We start from the raw sequence: 16,550 nt of genomic DNA, 5'->3' as shown, positions 1-16,550 counted from the left end.
CGAAAGCTCGCTAGAAGAAGTCTTGACTTGCGGACTTTGTAATAGCTTAGAAAATGTCTTTAAAATCATAGTTAGCACGTTAATTAGGGTTAGGATTAGGTGTTAATCCTATAACCCAAGTAGGGGCCAATTAGGCCCAAGTTCGGACTGGTTTGGACCAAGTTTGGAGCCAAACCAAGTGAGCTGAAATAGTGAAAGAGGTGCAACCGCCCAGGCTAGGAGGTAGCACCGCCCAGGCTAAGTCTTCCAACGAGGCTGGGAGGTGCAACCGCCCCAGCCAGGAGGTGCAACCGCCTGGGCTCAGTCTCCGAGCGAGACTGGGCGGTGCAACCTCTCCTGACAAGAGGTGGCACCGCCTGAGCTCAAGTTTCGAGCTCTGCCAGGCGGTGCAACCGCCCCAGTCAGGAGGTGCAACCGCCTGAGCTCAGTCTTCGAGCTCTGGCAGAGAGGTGCAACCGCCCCTGACAGAGGTAGCACCGCCCAGAGGCTCAGTCTTCGAGCTCTGCCAGGCGGTGCAACCTCTCCAGTTAGGAGGTGCAATCGCCTGATCCCGGAATTCCGGGATTTTATCGTTTTGAGCTCCAAATTTGAATTGGGTTGGGGCCTATAAATACCCCACCCATTCAGCACTGAAAGAGCAAGAACTCAAGCCGAAATCTTGATCTTTTCAGTGGTTCTTAGAGCTCAAAACTGCTAGTTTTCCTCCTCCTTCTGTTCTTCAAGTTTGAGTTGTAAAGTGAGGAGAGAAAACATTTGTAAGGGTTGTCTCCTAAGCCCATCAAAAGGAGTGAATCTGTAAGAGGGTAGTTGGCCTTCGCCTATTGAAGGAAGGCTTCTAGTTGACGTCAGTGACCTCATCGGTGGAGGAAGCCAAAAGTGGAGTAGGTCAAGACTGACCGAACCACTCTAAATCTCTGGTTTGCGTTTATTTTGAGCACTTTATCATTACTGCAAACCTCCTACTTAGCCTCTGCTCTCTGCGCTTTTACGAACGAATTCTGTGCAGTTTACGTTTACGTCTTGATTCTGTTTATAACTGCAAACTGATTTCTGCGAACGAGTTTCTTTGCAGTTTACGTTTACGTCTTGATTCTGTTTATAACTGCAAACTGATTTCTGCGAACAAGTTTCTTTGCAGTTTACGTTTACGTCTTGATTCTGCTTAGACGTAAAACTGTGTTTTAGACGTAAACTACTTTTGAACGTAAAACTACGTTTAGACGTAAAACTGCGTTTAGACGTAAACTGCGTTTAGACGTAAAACTACGTTTAGACGTAAAACTGTGTTTAGACGTAAAACTGCGTTTAGACGCAAACTGCACTGCGCTCAGACGCAATCTGATCTTAGACGTAAACTGCGCTCAGACGCAAACTGCGCTTAAACGCAATCTGAGCTTAGACGTAAATCTGCGTTTAGACGCAAACTGCGCTTAGACGCAAAACTGCGCTTAGACGCAAACTGTGTTTAGACGCAAACTGCGCTTAGACGCAAAACTGCGCTTAGACGCAAACTGTGTTTAGACGCAAACTGCGCTTAGATGCAATCTGCGCTTAGACGCAAACTGCACTTAGATACAAACTGTGAATCAGCTTTTGCATCATAATAGTTTCTATCGAACGAACGTAGCTTTCAGTTTTAATCGCTGTAAAATTTCCGCTGCACTAATTCACCCCCCCCTCTTAGTGCTCTCGATCCTAACAGGATGAGCCTGCTCCATCAGAATGAGGGACCTATGGAACAACATGATCCTGCTCTTACCTCTATAAGAGTTTATATCTTTGACCTATGTCCAAGGAAAGCTCTGTGCCTCCGCTCCATATTTCATCTTCTATATTGGCTCCGTTTATGCGGCTTGGGTACTTCGCCAAGTTACACCCAAGTTGCTCCGCTCCTCTGTTTGCATCGAGTTGATGGTGGTCCTCGCGCCCACCATTCCACGGGTCAATCCTCCCTTGAGTCTGATCTCCATATCAACTCCAAGTGTGCATTCATTTGTGTTGCTTTGGGTCGCTTCCCCACTTGATCTCACAATGCATCCATCAATGCATTCTCTAAAGCGAGATCATGCGATGACTCCTCGTCGCTCACTCGGCCCATTGAGCTTCGTGAAGTTATTATTTTTGAGGTACTCCTCCTCAACTTGTGCAGTCTGTTGCATGTGATTCTCCCTCTAGAGAGCCGGGACTTATCCCTCTTGGGTATCTATCCCATTGGAGCAACATCTCTCTTCATTTCCTTCCCTCTAAAAGCTTCGGAGACCACCATCCCCTTGGACTATTCCGACTTGCTGAAATAACTATGCATTGTTCTGCCTCATGTAAACGCACTTACTAGATTATGACTCTATATCAATACAATCCTCGTTGCACCACTCAAGGTCTAGTAACATGCTGAACTCGCTACACACTTCAGCCTCCTACGGACGTAACCTTCTCATGCTGAAGAGAAAGTTTCAATGCTCCATAGCGCCAGGTTTCGGTCGCTTTGGGATGGCCGAGAACATTCCATCGTCCGCATACAAGCCCTTACATGAGTACTGAATTCTTCGAGTTAGCAATTCCCCTCACCTCTATGAGCTTTGTATAACTCTTTCGGTCGTTGTGCAACCCATTCCACCTTGCATGATCTCATCCTTTACCAAGCACCTCGCTTGCCTTGAGCACCATCAATTATAATTGTCAACGTGGAGCCATAGCTCGAACTCAGCTATCCCAACCTTTGTGCGCTATGCATTCTTCCAATCTTGCTTGTTCTTATGGTGCCTCTTGCGCGAAGGGTTGGCCATTCCTCTGAATGCCAATCTCAGATGCTCGCTCCTTCAAGCGACTCCTTTTCCCTACATCTCTATGCCTGTTTTCCCCTAAATGGTCGCGCATGCTGACTAGCCTCAACGCAGCCCAACTAGGTCCCCCATGTTTGTATGCCAAGTGTTTCTATGACTGCTTGTCCTGCTCTGATACCATCTATCATGGACTTGGTTTTGCCTAAGTCATGTGGCACCCTTGCATGTCCCGTCCGCAAAGGTCAACCTCCCTGAAACCTCTCATGGTCCCTTAGGACCTAGAAAAGGGAAAACGAGTTAAAGAAAACGCCTCACTCGGGATCCACAAGCAAATATTTCTGAATACACTTCATATAGCCAATGTAAATTATAAACACACTTTAATGGTTATACAAAAAAGAGTCAAAATGATCCACTACATACTGAATATCTCTCACAAGTATCCACATGATATAACCTTTATTTACAAGCCTAAAACGACCACCAAACCCAACTAAAATGGGGCTGTTAAGCCTTCAACCATCCCTCTACATGTTGTGCAAAGCATGAACAAATCAAGAGACACAGACATATGTAAGCATTACATCAAACATCATGTTTAGAATTTTATCCATGATAATACGTCGGGCACAAGAAGTTCATCATACCGAACAAGCAGTAGATGCTCCGCCACTTCATGAATGCCTCCTTGCTGCAATCGGAAGTCAACCGGATTACCTTTTTTTTACCCATCAAACCGATAAAAATTAATCATTAAAAAGTTTTAATTTGGGTAAAATAAAAAAAGAGATATTAAAATTATCTTTTTTTACTTATTGATTTGACATCAATCCAACACATATTATGTTATTTTTTATGGCAACAATAATTTTAGAAAAAAATAAAACGATTGTTTCACTTCTCATAAAAATTATACCGTTAAAAGGGTCCAAATGCATAGGATAATATATAATTAAAATGAATATGTAATTAACCGCAGATATAGAATAATACTAAAAGCACATACTATGAATTTTTATATTTCCATCCTTATCCTCGCCCATCAAATGTCTTTCGGTAACCGCTTAGCTTAAACGGAATCCACGTCTTAGATATGGTCCAAGGTGTTACATTGCCCCTTCCTGCTCCGTCTCATTCTGGGGGTATTTAGCCGCAAGAAACGTGTAGCGAGCACATCTTAACGGACGTTACAGTGGGCTCCTACCGTCGAGGTTCACTGGTCTCCGCCTCGTCGCCCTCGCTGCGCTCCATAAGCTGCCCGTCGTCGCAAGATAGCAACCGACCTTGTCGTTTCCTTCCCTTTCCTAGGCGACCAAGAAAAGAGGAGACGGTTGCGACCCTGTCCCTAACCCTTACCTCGGTCTCTGTTTCGATGGCGTCGGGTGAATCCTCCGGCCGGGCCGCCGCTTCGGACTCCAACTCGTTCGATTTCGGATCCGATGATGTTCTCTGCCCCTACGGTGACTATGCCGCCCAGGACCCCTCGATCGGGAAGCGATCGAACCTTCCCGGGACGGTATTCTCCTTTCTTGATCTTGTTTCCTCCGTTGATTTGTTGATGCCACGTATTGATGTCCGGACTTGTCGGATTGGTTCGCCAATTTGGTCAGTATTGGAAACAGGACGAGAGTTTTGATGCTTAGAATGGGCATCGTATCCCATTTTCTCTTGTAACATGGGACGCTTACTTACGAACGCCAACCGTAGATGTAATGCAATTGATTGTTCAGAGTAAGGGAGAATTAGGGTTTTCGTTATTATTGCTAATGCTTGTGATCTCTTCTGGTTTGGTTTCAGTTTGATGGTTTGGTTGGGATTGTCTTTACATAGATAGACATTGGTATCACGCTATAATGTGACTACTTTGATATGTTTCCAACCTTGGATGGTTTTCATCGTGTTATGCTCAATTGGTAATCAAGAATAGCCACCTATTGTTGGATCCGGATGGTAACATGCAGATGTGTTGCACCTTCTGCAAGAATGTTCGCTTTCTCAAAAGTTGAGGCATATGATGCACTCATTGTATCCTTTCGCACTTGTAAATGTAAGCCCTGAAGTGTGATTTGTCCTTTATATACATCATAGAATTTGTTAATGTTGTGGTAATCTATGTCTATCGAAAGTCACTTATCCTTATTTTGTTGAATTTACTAGAAAATCTATAACAAGTCCATTAATTATTCATTTGAAAGAACTAGGATTTTAGTCCATGGACCATCACATTTTTATTGCTCTCCATGAGAAATAACTAAGATAGCCCTAATGTAATGTAAACAAGGTAATGCATCGAATCTCAAATTGTTTCTATTACTTGATCTTCATAAAGCAGGATATCCAAGAATGCAGAATGGGGAGATCATTGGTCAGTGCTTATGAGAAAGAAGATTGTTCCAAGTATAGTGTAACATCTTCTGTCGAGAAATGCATGAAAAAATATGCTGATACTCTACTTCAATCGCTTGAGGCTATAAGTGGCCGTTTGTCACAGATGGAGATACATTTCCACAAACTTGAACAATCACTTTGTGAACTACGAGGTGATTTCATTCAGGATCAGAGTGACAAGGATCTGAACTTCAAGTCTCTTGAGAAACATCTCCAAGAAGTAAGTTTAATGCTGATATCACATAAGTGTTTGTGTTTATATAATTTGTTTTCGCGACTCAATTAAAGGAAGATGCTTCATGATAGTACTTTCTGTCCGCTTAGAGTGGCTTGACTTGGGTTCTGCAGATAATCTCCTTTATGGTTATAATAGCAGTAATAGTGATGGCTGGTTATTATTGATTTTATTAAAATTAGATGGTTATGTTTTCTTGGTATCGAGACATTATGGCATAGGCTGATTCAGAAAGAACTCCAGATCGAATGACTAGTTCTTTGTCCTTTTAAGGTTTTGGTCGGATTTAATTGTTTGACATAACCTACGCTTTAATTTTTCCGCTGAGTTCAACGCAATTTGTGCTTGTGTTGCAAACTTGCTATCCTTCTATATCAAATGGACAATGTTATCACTGTATGTGCTGGATGATTAACATTTCCTAGCATCCTCTGAGTGGAATAGTTTGAGAGTGTAACTTGTAGCTGTAGATTGGTTGTCCAAGTAAACATATAATATCAGGTTGTAATCAAGGAGATGGTTTTATCTGAAAATAAATGGCATCCAATCAAATTTATAAGGTAATTGAAACGTCAATGGCTGTTTAGTAGTAACGATAACCATGCTATATAAATCGTCTGATCCTTTTTAACAGTCCACTGGATCTTTTGCACATGAAGTGAAACAGAAGATCATCAACGTTGTAGGATGCTTGGAATGTTGATAAGTAGATTTATGTGGTGTCTGAAGAACCACTATCCATTAATATGTTTTTTTAGTTTATGAATTATTTTTCTGATCTTTAGAAAGCCTAGAAAATAGATGGCTTTTGCACATACGAACTTCTTAAATAATATACATGCATTGTGGATATGATCAGTAAAGGAGAAAGTTGATGATCACTCGAAATAGGCACAGAGCTTTTTTGACAGATAGGATTATAAATGGGTAGCCATATTCATACACATGTAGAGGATGTTTCAACCAACGGATAAAGGTTTATGATGGCAATCATAAATGCTTTGGGTGATGCTTGCCTATGGTCAATGCGGCACCGAAGATGGTCTTTTAGTGGATAAGCTAATGGCCATGCATGTGTACCTCTTTATATTTTTTTATATCTATTCAAATTTCTTGGTGTATATTTCTTTTCTTCATGTTATGGCTAAGAAAGGTACAAAATCTGGCTTGCATGTAAAATTAACTTAGTTATTTACCTCGAAACTGATAGAGTTCAATTTCAAACCATGTGTAAGCAATGATATCATCATGGTACCTACCAGTCATATAAGGTTCATTTTACAATCTACAGATACCTTAAGTTGGAGTCTATTATACAATAATCGCCTTGCACTCTCCACATCAGGTCCACAGGTCTGTTCAAATTATGAGAGACAAGCAAGAGCTCGCTGAAACTCACAAGGAACTGGCCAAGCTTCAAATGGTGCAGAAAGAATCTGTAGAAAAGAAGGAAGAAGTTGTTGCACGATCTGTTTCGGAGCCCAAAAAGCTGGACGATAAGCCAGACGTTGCAAACCAGCAGCTGGCCCTTGCCCTACCTCGACCTGCTACTTCGCCACCGATACTTCCGGATGGAACTTCTCAGTCAATCCAACCGTACAAAGAACTTCCTATGCAGCATCAGCCGCCTATCTCTTATAATATCCAACTGGATCAAATCATAATGAGTCAAGCAGCAAGATACTATCATCATCATCAAACTTTGCCACATAGCCAACCTGTGCAGGCAAGACCTCAGCTTCAGGATGGCCCAGTCCAGGCACCACCACGGCAACCGCTGATAGCCAACCAGAATCGACCTCCATCATTTTCTCAGTACCAGCAGCAATTGCCTTCACAGCCTGCCCAGCACTTGGCGCAACAGGTGGCCCAGCCTCAACAACCCGCTTCACAGACCCAACCATCATATCCTCCATACCCACCTCAACCTGTTCCTGCAACATTTCCTGACAGCAGCGTGCCTACGCAGGTCCCACAACCTAATGTGACAGCGATCCGCCCTGAAGTTTTGCCATTCGGTGATGGACGAACAGGAAGCTTAGGATCACAGCCACACCTACACAATATGCAGCAACCGATGCTGTCTCCAGTCAGCCAGAGCTCTTTTGGATCACAGCTCAGCAAGGGTAGTTACATGGGAGGTAGCACGACGCATCCGCCTCCACCTTACAATCTACAGGGTTACAATGCTGCCTCTAGTTATCCACCAAACAACAACCTTCCAGTTGCCAGGAACCAGCAAATACCTCCGAGCAATAGTGCAGCTCTCCCCTATGACTCGAGACTGACGCGCAATCACTCCTACGGAGAGATGATTGAGAAAGCTGTTGGTATGGGATATGATAGGAATCAGATCATCGGTGCTGTTCAGAGGATGGTCGAGAGCGGTCAGCCTATGGATTTTCATTCGCTGCTCGATAGATTGAATGGACAAGCCGCTGCAGCACCTGCACGAGCATGGTGAGACAAACTCACGCTGTGAGTTGCCGACGTTGGCTTTTCATTTGTATCAGATCCTGAGATTGCATGGTGTTCGTAGATAAAAATTGCTACCCATGTGACAAACAGGATCCTTCTGGTAACATTTGTTGTCAGGTGAAAGCTCATTACGAGACCACGACGTATCAGACGTCATGGCCGACGAGTACTGTGGAAAACTCGGAATTATATTCTCTCGGTCGCCCGATTTCTCGTGTAGCACAAGTAGATTTGCTTTCTTCTAATAAATTGGTATATCATGCAATGCTCGGCAGTGATCGTTGTGGTCAATATTGTGGATATGGTGGGTTCTAGAAGTACGGTCGTTTTCCTATCCCACTTTGAAGCATAAATGGCAGTGTCCCTAGGAAATGCCTCAGATGTCTCAGTTTCGTTAGACAGCAAATGAGTTACTCTTAACACATCCGGCTCGAATCATCCTCCCACATAGTTGATGCATCGAGACACCTCACCGAGATACAGTAGTTTCGATTTGCCAATCTGTTTCTTTCCCCCTTTTTTTTCGAGCATTTATCCTCCCTTTCAGTCTTAATATAGGATCTAGTGTTGAAATTCTCAAATAATGTGCATCAAATGATGTCGCCTAAACAACTTAATAATTGTTTATTGTGTGTGTTCGTATACGTGTATATATAGGTGTGTGTGTGATATTTTAGGATATTTTGTTTTATCAATTTGATGAAAAAAACCCCTTAGCCCTTTACCAATTGTGTTTGTCATCACCGTTCGTCAAACCTCCTCCCCCTTCTCTCTCTTTCCCCTTCTCTTCCCCTCTTCTTCCTCGTTGCTTCTATGCAACATCGCTCGTGAGCGATTGCCTTGTCCCCCTCTTCAATCGCTCAGTTGGTCATCCTCCGCACCACCCTGTTGACGAGCCCCCATCCCCATCACATCCAAGCGCTGCTCTCCTTCAACAACGGTTCCCGCCTTTCACTCGTTGAACCTCCTCTCCTGTTGGCTCTGCGTAGCATCGCCCGTAGGCGACTACCTTGTTACCCACCTTTGCTGCCTGTAGATGACAACCTTGTTCCCCTCCCTTGGCTAAGGCCGTAGCCATAGCAATCGCCTCGTTCCCCTCTCTCTTATGTCACCCAACTAGTCATCCTCCACGCCACCACCCACCACCTTACAAATGAGTACCCTATCTCAGCCTCATTCAGGTGCTCCTCTTCTTTGGCCATGGGTCGCACCTCTCCATTGCGGCCATCCTTCGCTCTACCCATCACTAGCGCCCTTTGTTGCCTACTTTCGCTCTACCCACCTCCGCTTTATCCACGCTGCAAAAGCAACATATATATGTATATATTCTTATTCCCATATAGGATCAACTTTAACCAAGGTTAAGAAGATTAAATTCTTGAATTTAATAGTACTTAGCAATGGTTACCATTGATGCAATGTCCATGAGAAGGAAGCCTACGACTCAATCTACGATTACTATTTGAGCTCCAACTACTGGTGATGAAACAACAGAAGCTTGGAAAATAATTTCAAACCATAATCTATCACAACTTTTTTCTTTCCATAATGGAGATCGAAGAAAATGCAAGTAATCGAGAGAGAACTCTCCATACCAAAAATATCAGACCTAAACAAACAGGAAGAAAGTCAACCAAGCACGTATCAACCATGACAGAACACAATGCAGAATACTAAAATGAAGTTAAGAAAAAGTTTGAGCAAACCAAGTCTTCACGTTAACACATACACGTGTAATTCAAACGTTGACATAAACACATCATGAAATCTATGGTATATCAAATGAAGTTGAAAAAGTCAAGCAAACCACGTCTTCACATTGGCTTGGCAAATCCATTTTCCGACATATGAGAGGAGAAATAATAAAACCTTTTGCAAACTTAAAATTATTGAAACATATATATCAGCTAACAAACCAGAGTGACACAAGCAAATTTATAATATTAGCAGAACATGTCATGACATTTCCCCTTTCCTATGTGCACCCAGCCGATCCTAGAAAAAGGCCCCATAAAGCTTCAACAAATCAAGGGAGCATGAACGAGGATAATATATCAAGTGTCTTTGTCTATGCATCTGGCTGAATCCACCTGATATACCATCATCATACATCCTCATTGCCAGCCGACTTAAAGACAATATATCAGTACATCTCTTCATTTGGCAACGTATTGAATAAGAAAAAAAATTAAGATGGGAAATTCTACCGAAATATGAACAGCAAACATGTTTTTTGGCCTAGGCTTCCAGTTTCAATAATGTCATTTTTTCCTCTGATTTTGATAGCATCTCGATCTTTTACAAAAAGCTAGTCAAGTCAAGACCAGCCAGTGGTAAATAAATAGTAATAAATTGTATTTAGGGGAGAAGGTTTCTTGGTTCCACTAATTGTGTCAAGGAAAAGAGAGCAAGAACTGGTGAAACACAAAAAGGTCCTGAAATATTTGTGCATAAACAATAAACAATTTTGAAGGTTTATAAAGAATTTATATCACATACAATGTGATATAAAAAGGCAAAAGAGAAAAAAGATGTGTTCTTGCATCAAAAATAAAAAAAGAAGAACAGCATATGTAAAAACAATTGTGTTTAAAACAAGTACGAACTTATAGGACAACCAAGAATGATTTCTATCGACACATTAGGGTAGCTTACTGTTGGTGACAACTAGAGTTGTTTCCAACGCAAACTGTCTGACCTAAAACAAACTACAGGATGGGCCTCAAAAGGGAAAGGACTTCACTGTAATGAAATTTTTAATGTTCTAAACCTAATCCCACACAAATAACCATACTATTTTCACGCATGTAGATAAAAAAAAAATGCCAAGAGCAACTTCATAAAAACAGAGGGCCTCCAACAACTAATTACACAATTACTTAAGCTACTCCTAGTACATTCACCACAATTAGTTAAGCTACTTCCACTGCCACTTCGAGAAGCACATCGATTCAACAAACATAAAACAAGACAAATTCCAATATATAGTCTCTCTTTCCTTCATTAGGATTAGTTTATGCTTTATACATTGGAAGAAAAATGAGGATTACAAGTTGAAGGCTTATAGGTTAAAGCAGAAGGTACACAAGTGAATGTGCTGTTCAGTGACAGAGAGAACAAGGTAGAATAGAAAAATGCAGCAGGCCTTACGCAGAGCTTTGGAGTAATTTGCATTTTGTGCAAGTCACAGAGCAGGGCATAATTCCAGGAATTATGTTCGGCAGGAGGTAAAGAGGGAGACGATTAGAATAAAGGATTGCGCAATAATAAACAAATGGAGATGCATTACTTCTTGCCCTAACCTAGTAGCAATCGTCCACATCTCTGCATGTCTAAATGGGCACTTGAAGGAAAATTGTTGATATCTGTCCATTGCCTCTTCTTGGTTCACTCGAGGCTTCCAAGAACACAGCATCAGATTCCTCTGACACTGTAGCTAATATTTATATGTCTCTTGTCTTCCTATAATATGCTGTCTAAAATGATTGATGAGTCAAGAACTCAATAACCATCCAACCCTCATCTGACCATTGGCATACATAAAATGATTGATGTCTAGGAGAATCTGAAACTACGTAACATGATTTAATTGGACATACAGTAAGCCACCATAGCAACCAACTCAAGGGCAAGAAATAGAATCGATTTAAACAGCCGCACACGATCCACTCAATAAAATGCTCAAAGAAGCAAGAAGCGGAGGACGATACCTTGGGACAGCCACCCGTATCCCCCGAGCGAAACATTGAGGATCGAGGTCATCAGAGCCGAGGCCGTCGCATCGGCATGAGCGACTCCACGCAGAAGCTCGCCTCCACGGGAGACCTTAAACGAAGAAACCGTTAGAGGAAGCAGAGCAAGAAGAGATCCAGGATCCAAGCCCATGTGGATGAAACGCTAACCGGTTTCTTATTGATATAGGTGATACCTGAGGAAACGAGCGGCGGCAGCGGGCCTCGGTTTAGGGAGGCAGAGAAGCGGAGGGCAGGCGCGAGGCCGCAACGGCTTGGGCGGCGCCCCACCCTGGAGCGACGCCGACCAGAGGACGGACCTAGCGGCGACAGCGGCCACGGCGAGAGGAAGAGACGGGAAAAGGCCGGCAGCGGGGGTTTTACAGACCACAAAAACCCTAAAAGTAGGAGCAAAATTTGTTATGCGAGTAACTGCCAGAGACTTAAATAATAATAATAATAATAATAATAATATTATTATTATTATTATTATTATTATTTATTTGTTGATTGCTAACCCACAGATTTCCCATTTCATCATTGATCGGATAAGAGAACGATGCAGGTTGATCTGTCTAAGTCTATCCTTCTGGTAACGTATTCCCGTGTATATCCATTGCAATTCTACATCTTCCTGACATAGTCGTCGTTTACGTTTCCAACACGACATGACATGAACGTGTCCGGAGAAATCATTTTAGTGATCAAAGTAGGTGATCGGTGGCTACATGCTATCCAAAATTATTTCCCCGTCCTTCCGGCTGGCGTCTGGACCGCAGCTGCTTTCATGCCAAGTTGACGATCGAGTAATGATGGAAGATATCCAATCATTCTTTGACTTTCTATGGCAAGTTGACATTTAAAAACAAACAGGATGACATAGAAAACTGTTCCATGGTGAAGATCCCGAGGAAAACGAATAGTGAAAGCCTCAAAACATTCGTGAGGAGACAAACACGATGTAAGATACTGAAATGGGATTGCAGCCACCGTCACGGAACGTCGACTGCCGGTCGCGTTCACTCACCTTTGTATCATTTCGTTGGTTGTGAAATATAATAGTTTCAATGATGGCATACTTTGAATGCTCGACTGTAGTCTGACCGACGACTGCAATCATTCTTCTGACGCGAGTGAAAGAGAGAGGGAGAGTTTATTTATCTGTCAATAACAAAGGAAATGATATTGATATAGAGGAGGTATTCCACAGGTAGCCCGATATCTCTCCCACCGCGTCAGACATGGGAATCAAGTTCATCTCTCCTTTGATCCTTCTCTCCCTCAGCTTTGCCTTCTTCCACTGCTCTCTTGCAACACATCCTTCTACCTTGGAAAGAGGTTCTTCTCTCTCCGTAGAGCAGCACGAGGAGGACGTTCTTACCTCACCGGACCGCGCCTTCTCTTGTGGCTTCCGCAAGGTAGGCACCAACGCCTACTGCTTCTCCATCTGGTTCACCAACTCCGAGGAGGACGCCGTCGTCTGGACCGCGAACCGCGACGCCCCCGTGAATGGCCGCGGCTCCAGGGTTTCTCTGCGTCGAGACGGCAAACTAGCCCTCACCGACGTCGACGGATCCACTGTGTGGGACACCAACACCAGCTACGCCGGAGTTTCGACTGCCGAACTCCTCGACACCGGCAACCTTGTCTTGAAGGACCGCGATGGTCATGTCCTTTGGCAAAGCTTCGATTCACCTACCGACACTTTGGTTCCTTGGCAGCCTCTGACCAAAGGAAAGCGGCTTGTATCACCGATTGCCAAGGGCGCTCGCAGATCGGGCTATTATACCCTCTACTTCGACAACGATAACGTCCTCAGGCTCATGTATGATGGACCGGAGATCTCCAGCATCTACTGGCCAAACCCGGACAGCACTTTGTACCAAAACGGAAGATCAAACTATAACAGCACGAGAATCGCATTTCTCGATGAGAAAGGGAACTTCCACTCAAGCGACGGGTTCAAAGCCCTAGCCTCCGATTTAGGTGTTGGCATCAGAAGGCGGCTGACCATGGATTACGATGGTAACCTCAGACTCTACAGCTTGAATGAGTCGACCGGGACGTGGTCCATCACCTGGGAAGCTCTGTCGCAGATCTGCAACGTGCATGGGCTATGCGGTAGGAACGGGATTTGCGAGTATTATCCGGGCATCCGGTGTTCATGTCCTCCGGGCTACGAGATGAGCGATCCCGCCGATTGGAACAGTGGCTGCAAGCCAAAGTTCAACCTCAGTTGCAGCAACCACACTCAGCAGCAGCTCCACTTCATCGAGCTCCAGGAGACGGACTACTATGGATTCGACATGAGCACCTACTCCACAATGATCTCGTTTGAAGCCTGCCGAAACGCATGCATCCAGAGTTGCGACTGCCGGGCTTTTGGCTACCGACTGGCGGGCAATGGGTTGTGTTTCCCGAAGAGTTCGCTGTTCAATGGCTACAAGTCTCCGAATTTTCCAGGTAGTATCTTTCTCAAAGTGCCTATAAGCGTAGTGTCCTCCTCGAGCTCCAATCAATCTGTGGTCACCTGCAATTCCGATGGTTCCACTGTCACAACGAGCTCTTCGCTTAGGTACGGGAACAACAGAAGCAACACCAAGTGGGTCTACCTCTACGGATTTGCTGCATCACTGGGAGCAGCAGAGTTTCTCTTCATCTTCGCAGGCTGGTGGTGCATTTTCCGGGGCCGAGATACAACCAAGTCAGTGGAGGAAGGTTACCGGATGATAAGCCGTCAGTTCAGGAGGTTCACGTACCGCGACCTCCGGGAGGCGACCGGCAAATTCAAGGAGGAGCTCGGCAGGGGAAGCTCAGGTGCGGTATACAGGGGAGTATTGGATGACAAGAGGGTGTTGGCGGTGAAGAAGCTGACGGACGTGATGGAGGGAGAAGAAGAATTCTGGGCCGAGGTAAGCGTGATCGGAAGAATCAACCACATGAATCTGGTCAGGATGTGGGGGTTCTGCTCCGAAGGCCAGCACAGGCTGCTGGTGTACGAGTACGTGGAGAATCAATCGCTGGACAAGTACCTGTTCGGCCGCGCCGACAGCGGCAGCTCGCTGGGATGGAACCAAAGGTTCAAGATCGCACTGGGGACGGCCAGAGGCCTCGCGTACCTCCACCATGAATGCTTGGAGTGGGTCATCCACTGCGACGTGAAGCCCGAAAACATCCTCCTGGACCGTGACTTCGAACCCAAGATCGCCGATTTCGGCCTGGCCAAGCTGTCGAAGCGGGACGGCCCGGGCTTCAACATCTCGCGGATGCGAGGAACGACGGGGTATATGGCGCCCGAATGGGCGCTGAGCTTTCCGATCACCGCCAAGGTCGACGTGTACAGCTACGGCGTCGTGCTTCTGGAGATACTGAAGGGGAGCCGGGTTTCGGACTGGGTGGAAGCGGACGGAACAGAGAAGAGCCTGAGGTCGCTGGTGGCCGAGCTGAAGGAGCAACTGGGCGGCAGCGACGAGTCATGGGTGAGAGATGTAGTGGATCACAGGTTGCGTGGGCAGTTCAATCATGAGCAGGCGACGGCCATGGTGAAGATTGCAGTGTCCTGCTTGGAGGAAGACCGCAGCAGAAGGTTGACCATGAATGAAATCGTCAAATTGCTGATAGCTTGTGGGGAGAAAGATGCTGATCGTATTTAAAGTATAACTTTAGAAAAAAATTAAATTATTATATTTTTTTCGTATCTTTTAAATAAATTAATTGATTAGAAATATTTTTTTTCTTTTATTTGATTTTATCTTTGATTAGTAATATCTTATTACTATTATTTGAGAAAGAGTTGCAATTGTATGTAATCTTTTTTTGTTTTTTGTTTTTTTCACACATCCAGCATGGTGATCCATATTAATGTTTTTGTTTCTTTATTCAAAGAAAATGATGCAAAGATATGTAGCTATGTGAATTGGTTTAAGATAATTAATTAGTTACTCCAATTTGAATTAGTTACATGTGCTCTGCTCGTTCGACCCGTCAACCCCTTCGGAAGGCAGCCATCGCACGATTGCATCGACCCAAGGAAAATGACTCCCGCAGTAGATGGCGACGTTTCTGTACGGTGATTTCAAGTAGACTCGTTCCCGGAGAACCAAACAGGGGGCGAGGTGTTTTGTCGGCATCGTTCACCGGGTGCGTGTTTGTCTTGACGTGTGGCACTCGGAAGACCCCACGGCGTACCTCCTTGGGGGCGGACGCGCAGTGCTGCCCGGCGTAACAGCTGATGCCGCCCGACGCGCACCAACTGCTCTGGGAATTGCCTGACCGGGCCGTAGCACAATCTTTACCCAGATTAGGTGATGGATGTTTGTACCGAGTAAGAGGAAGTGAGATGATTGCCGGATGGGAGATGGTAATGCAACCCCTACAGGTTTGTCCTCTTTCATCTCGATGCAATCCTCTTCCCATTATAAGAAGGCAAACGTGATATTTCATACATAAGCTTGTTTGTCGTATAAAAATCCAGTTAATCTGATATTCTAGTTAGTTATTATGGTGCCCTAGTGGTAGGTGAAAATATATAGGACAAGAAACATGCTTGAAGCCAAGAATTTATCCAAGCAATTCTTGGTTGTGGAACATTTCCTCTTGACCTTTCGTCGTTAGTGAGTAATCATGCTTTGTTTATTGATTGGCAATGGTGGTGGAGTGAAGCATATTGTTAGTTGTGAGGCATCCGGATGCTTGGCCTTAATCTGACTGTAAAGCTGTACAACTGCCCCTCTTTGTAAGTCATAGCTAGCTAACATTTTGCAGCCCCAGTCATTGTGATGTCTCCTGGGATGTTTAGCAAGGACTTTGGCAGATGGTTAGGCAACCCCAGCAAGGTAAAATGCAAGAGTTTGTGATCCCAAGTGCAAAGGACATTTGATACCATAATTCATGAAAGAAGAGTATTTGACAACTTATATAACATGTAATGAGATG

The 16,550-nt window shown here is 44.3% G+C and overlaps 2 protein-coding genes and 1 long non-coding RNA gene across 7 annotated transcripts; 2 read left to right on the top strand and 1 right to left on the bottom strand.

Annotated features, from left to right (window-relative positions):
• Window positions 1–3,938: 3,938 nt before the first annotated feature.
• LOC135610028 (uncharacterized) lies at window positions 3,939–8,078 on the top strand. Of its 3 annotated transcripts, none has more exons than XM_065103943.1 (3): window positions 3,939–4,299; window positions 5,113–5,391; window positions 6,752–8,078. In XM_065103943.1, the coding sequence occupies exons 1-3, from the start codon at window positions 4,156–4,158 to the stop codon at window positions 7,868–7,870; spliced, it is 1,542 nt and encodes a 513-aa protein (XP_064960015.1). In that variant the 5' UTR covers window positions 3,939–4,155; the 3' UTR covers window positions 7,871–8,078. The 3 variants fall into 3 exon arrangements, with proteins under 3 accessions (XP_064960015.1, XP_064960016.1, XP_064960017.1); XM_065103944.1 differs by having other exon boundaries at window positions 3,941–4,299; window positions 5,116–5,391; XM_065103945.1 differs by having other exon boundaries at window positions 4,157–4,830; window positions 5,116–5,391.
• A 221-nt stretch (window positions 8,079–8,299) lies between these two features.
• Window positions 8,300–12,483, bottom strand: LOC135610029 (uncharacterized). Of its 3 annotated transcripts, none has more exons than XR_010486016.1 (3): window positions 11,813–12,141; window positions 11,595–11,709; window positions 8,300–9,182 (listed from the first exon to the last, which is right to left on the bottom strand). It is a non-coding gene; the product is annotated as an uncharacterized LOC135610029 (long non-coding RNA). The 3 variants fall into 3 exon arrangements; XR_010486017.1 differs by lacking the exon at window positions 8,300–9,182 and adding an exon at window positions 9,569–9,974 and having other exon boundaries at window positions 11,813–12,151; XR_010486015.1 differs by lacking the exon at window positions 8,300–9,182 and having other exon boundaries at window positions 11,390–11,709; window positions 11,813–12,483.
• Window positions 12,484–12,799: 316 nt separating this feature from the next.
• On the top strand, window positions 12,800–15,351 carry LOC135610027 (putative receptor protein kinase ZmPK1). The gene has a single exon (XM_065103942.1). It carries the CDS (start codon window positions 12,857–12,859, stop codon window positions 15,266–15,268), a length of 2,412 nt encoding a protein of 803 aa, XP_064960014.1. The 5' UTR covers window positions 12,800–12,856; the 3' UTR covers window positions 15,269–15,351.
• The last annotated feature ends 1,199 nt before the right edge of the window (window positions 15,352–16,550 follow it).

This window comes from Musa acuminata, chromosome BXJ2-4 (assembly GCF_036884655.1).
Source record: "Musa acuminata AAA Group cultivar baxijiao chromosome BXJ2-4, Cavendish_Baxijiao_AAA, whole genome shotgun sequence".
NCBI lineage: Eukaryota > Viridiplantae > Streptophyta > Magnoliopsida > Zingiberales > Musaceae > Musa > Musa acuminata.
This window is presented reverse-complemented; position numbering and strand designations above follow the sequence as displayed.

What these genes read in the sequence shown, in the direction of transcription:
- LOC135610028 (XM_065103943.1), top strand. Translation starts at nt 4,156, where the DNA reads ATGGCGTCGGGTGAATCCTCCGGCCGGGCCGCCGCTTCGGACTCCAAC. An exon ending in GATCGAACCTTCCCGGGACG is followed by an intron (nt 4,300 to 5,112) that starts GTATTCTCCTTT and finishes ATCTTCATAAAG; the next exon opens with CAGGATATCCAAGAATGCAG. An exon ending in TTGAGAAACATCTCCAAGAA is followed by an intron (nt 5,392 to 6,751) that starts GTAAGTTTAATG and finishes TCTCCACATCAG; the next exon opens with GTCCACAGGTCTGTTCAAAT.
- LOC135610027 (XM_065103942.1), top strand. Translation starts at nt 12,857, where the DNA reads ATGGGAATCAAGTTCATCTCTCCTTTGATCCTTCTCTCCCTCAGCTTT.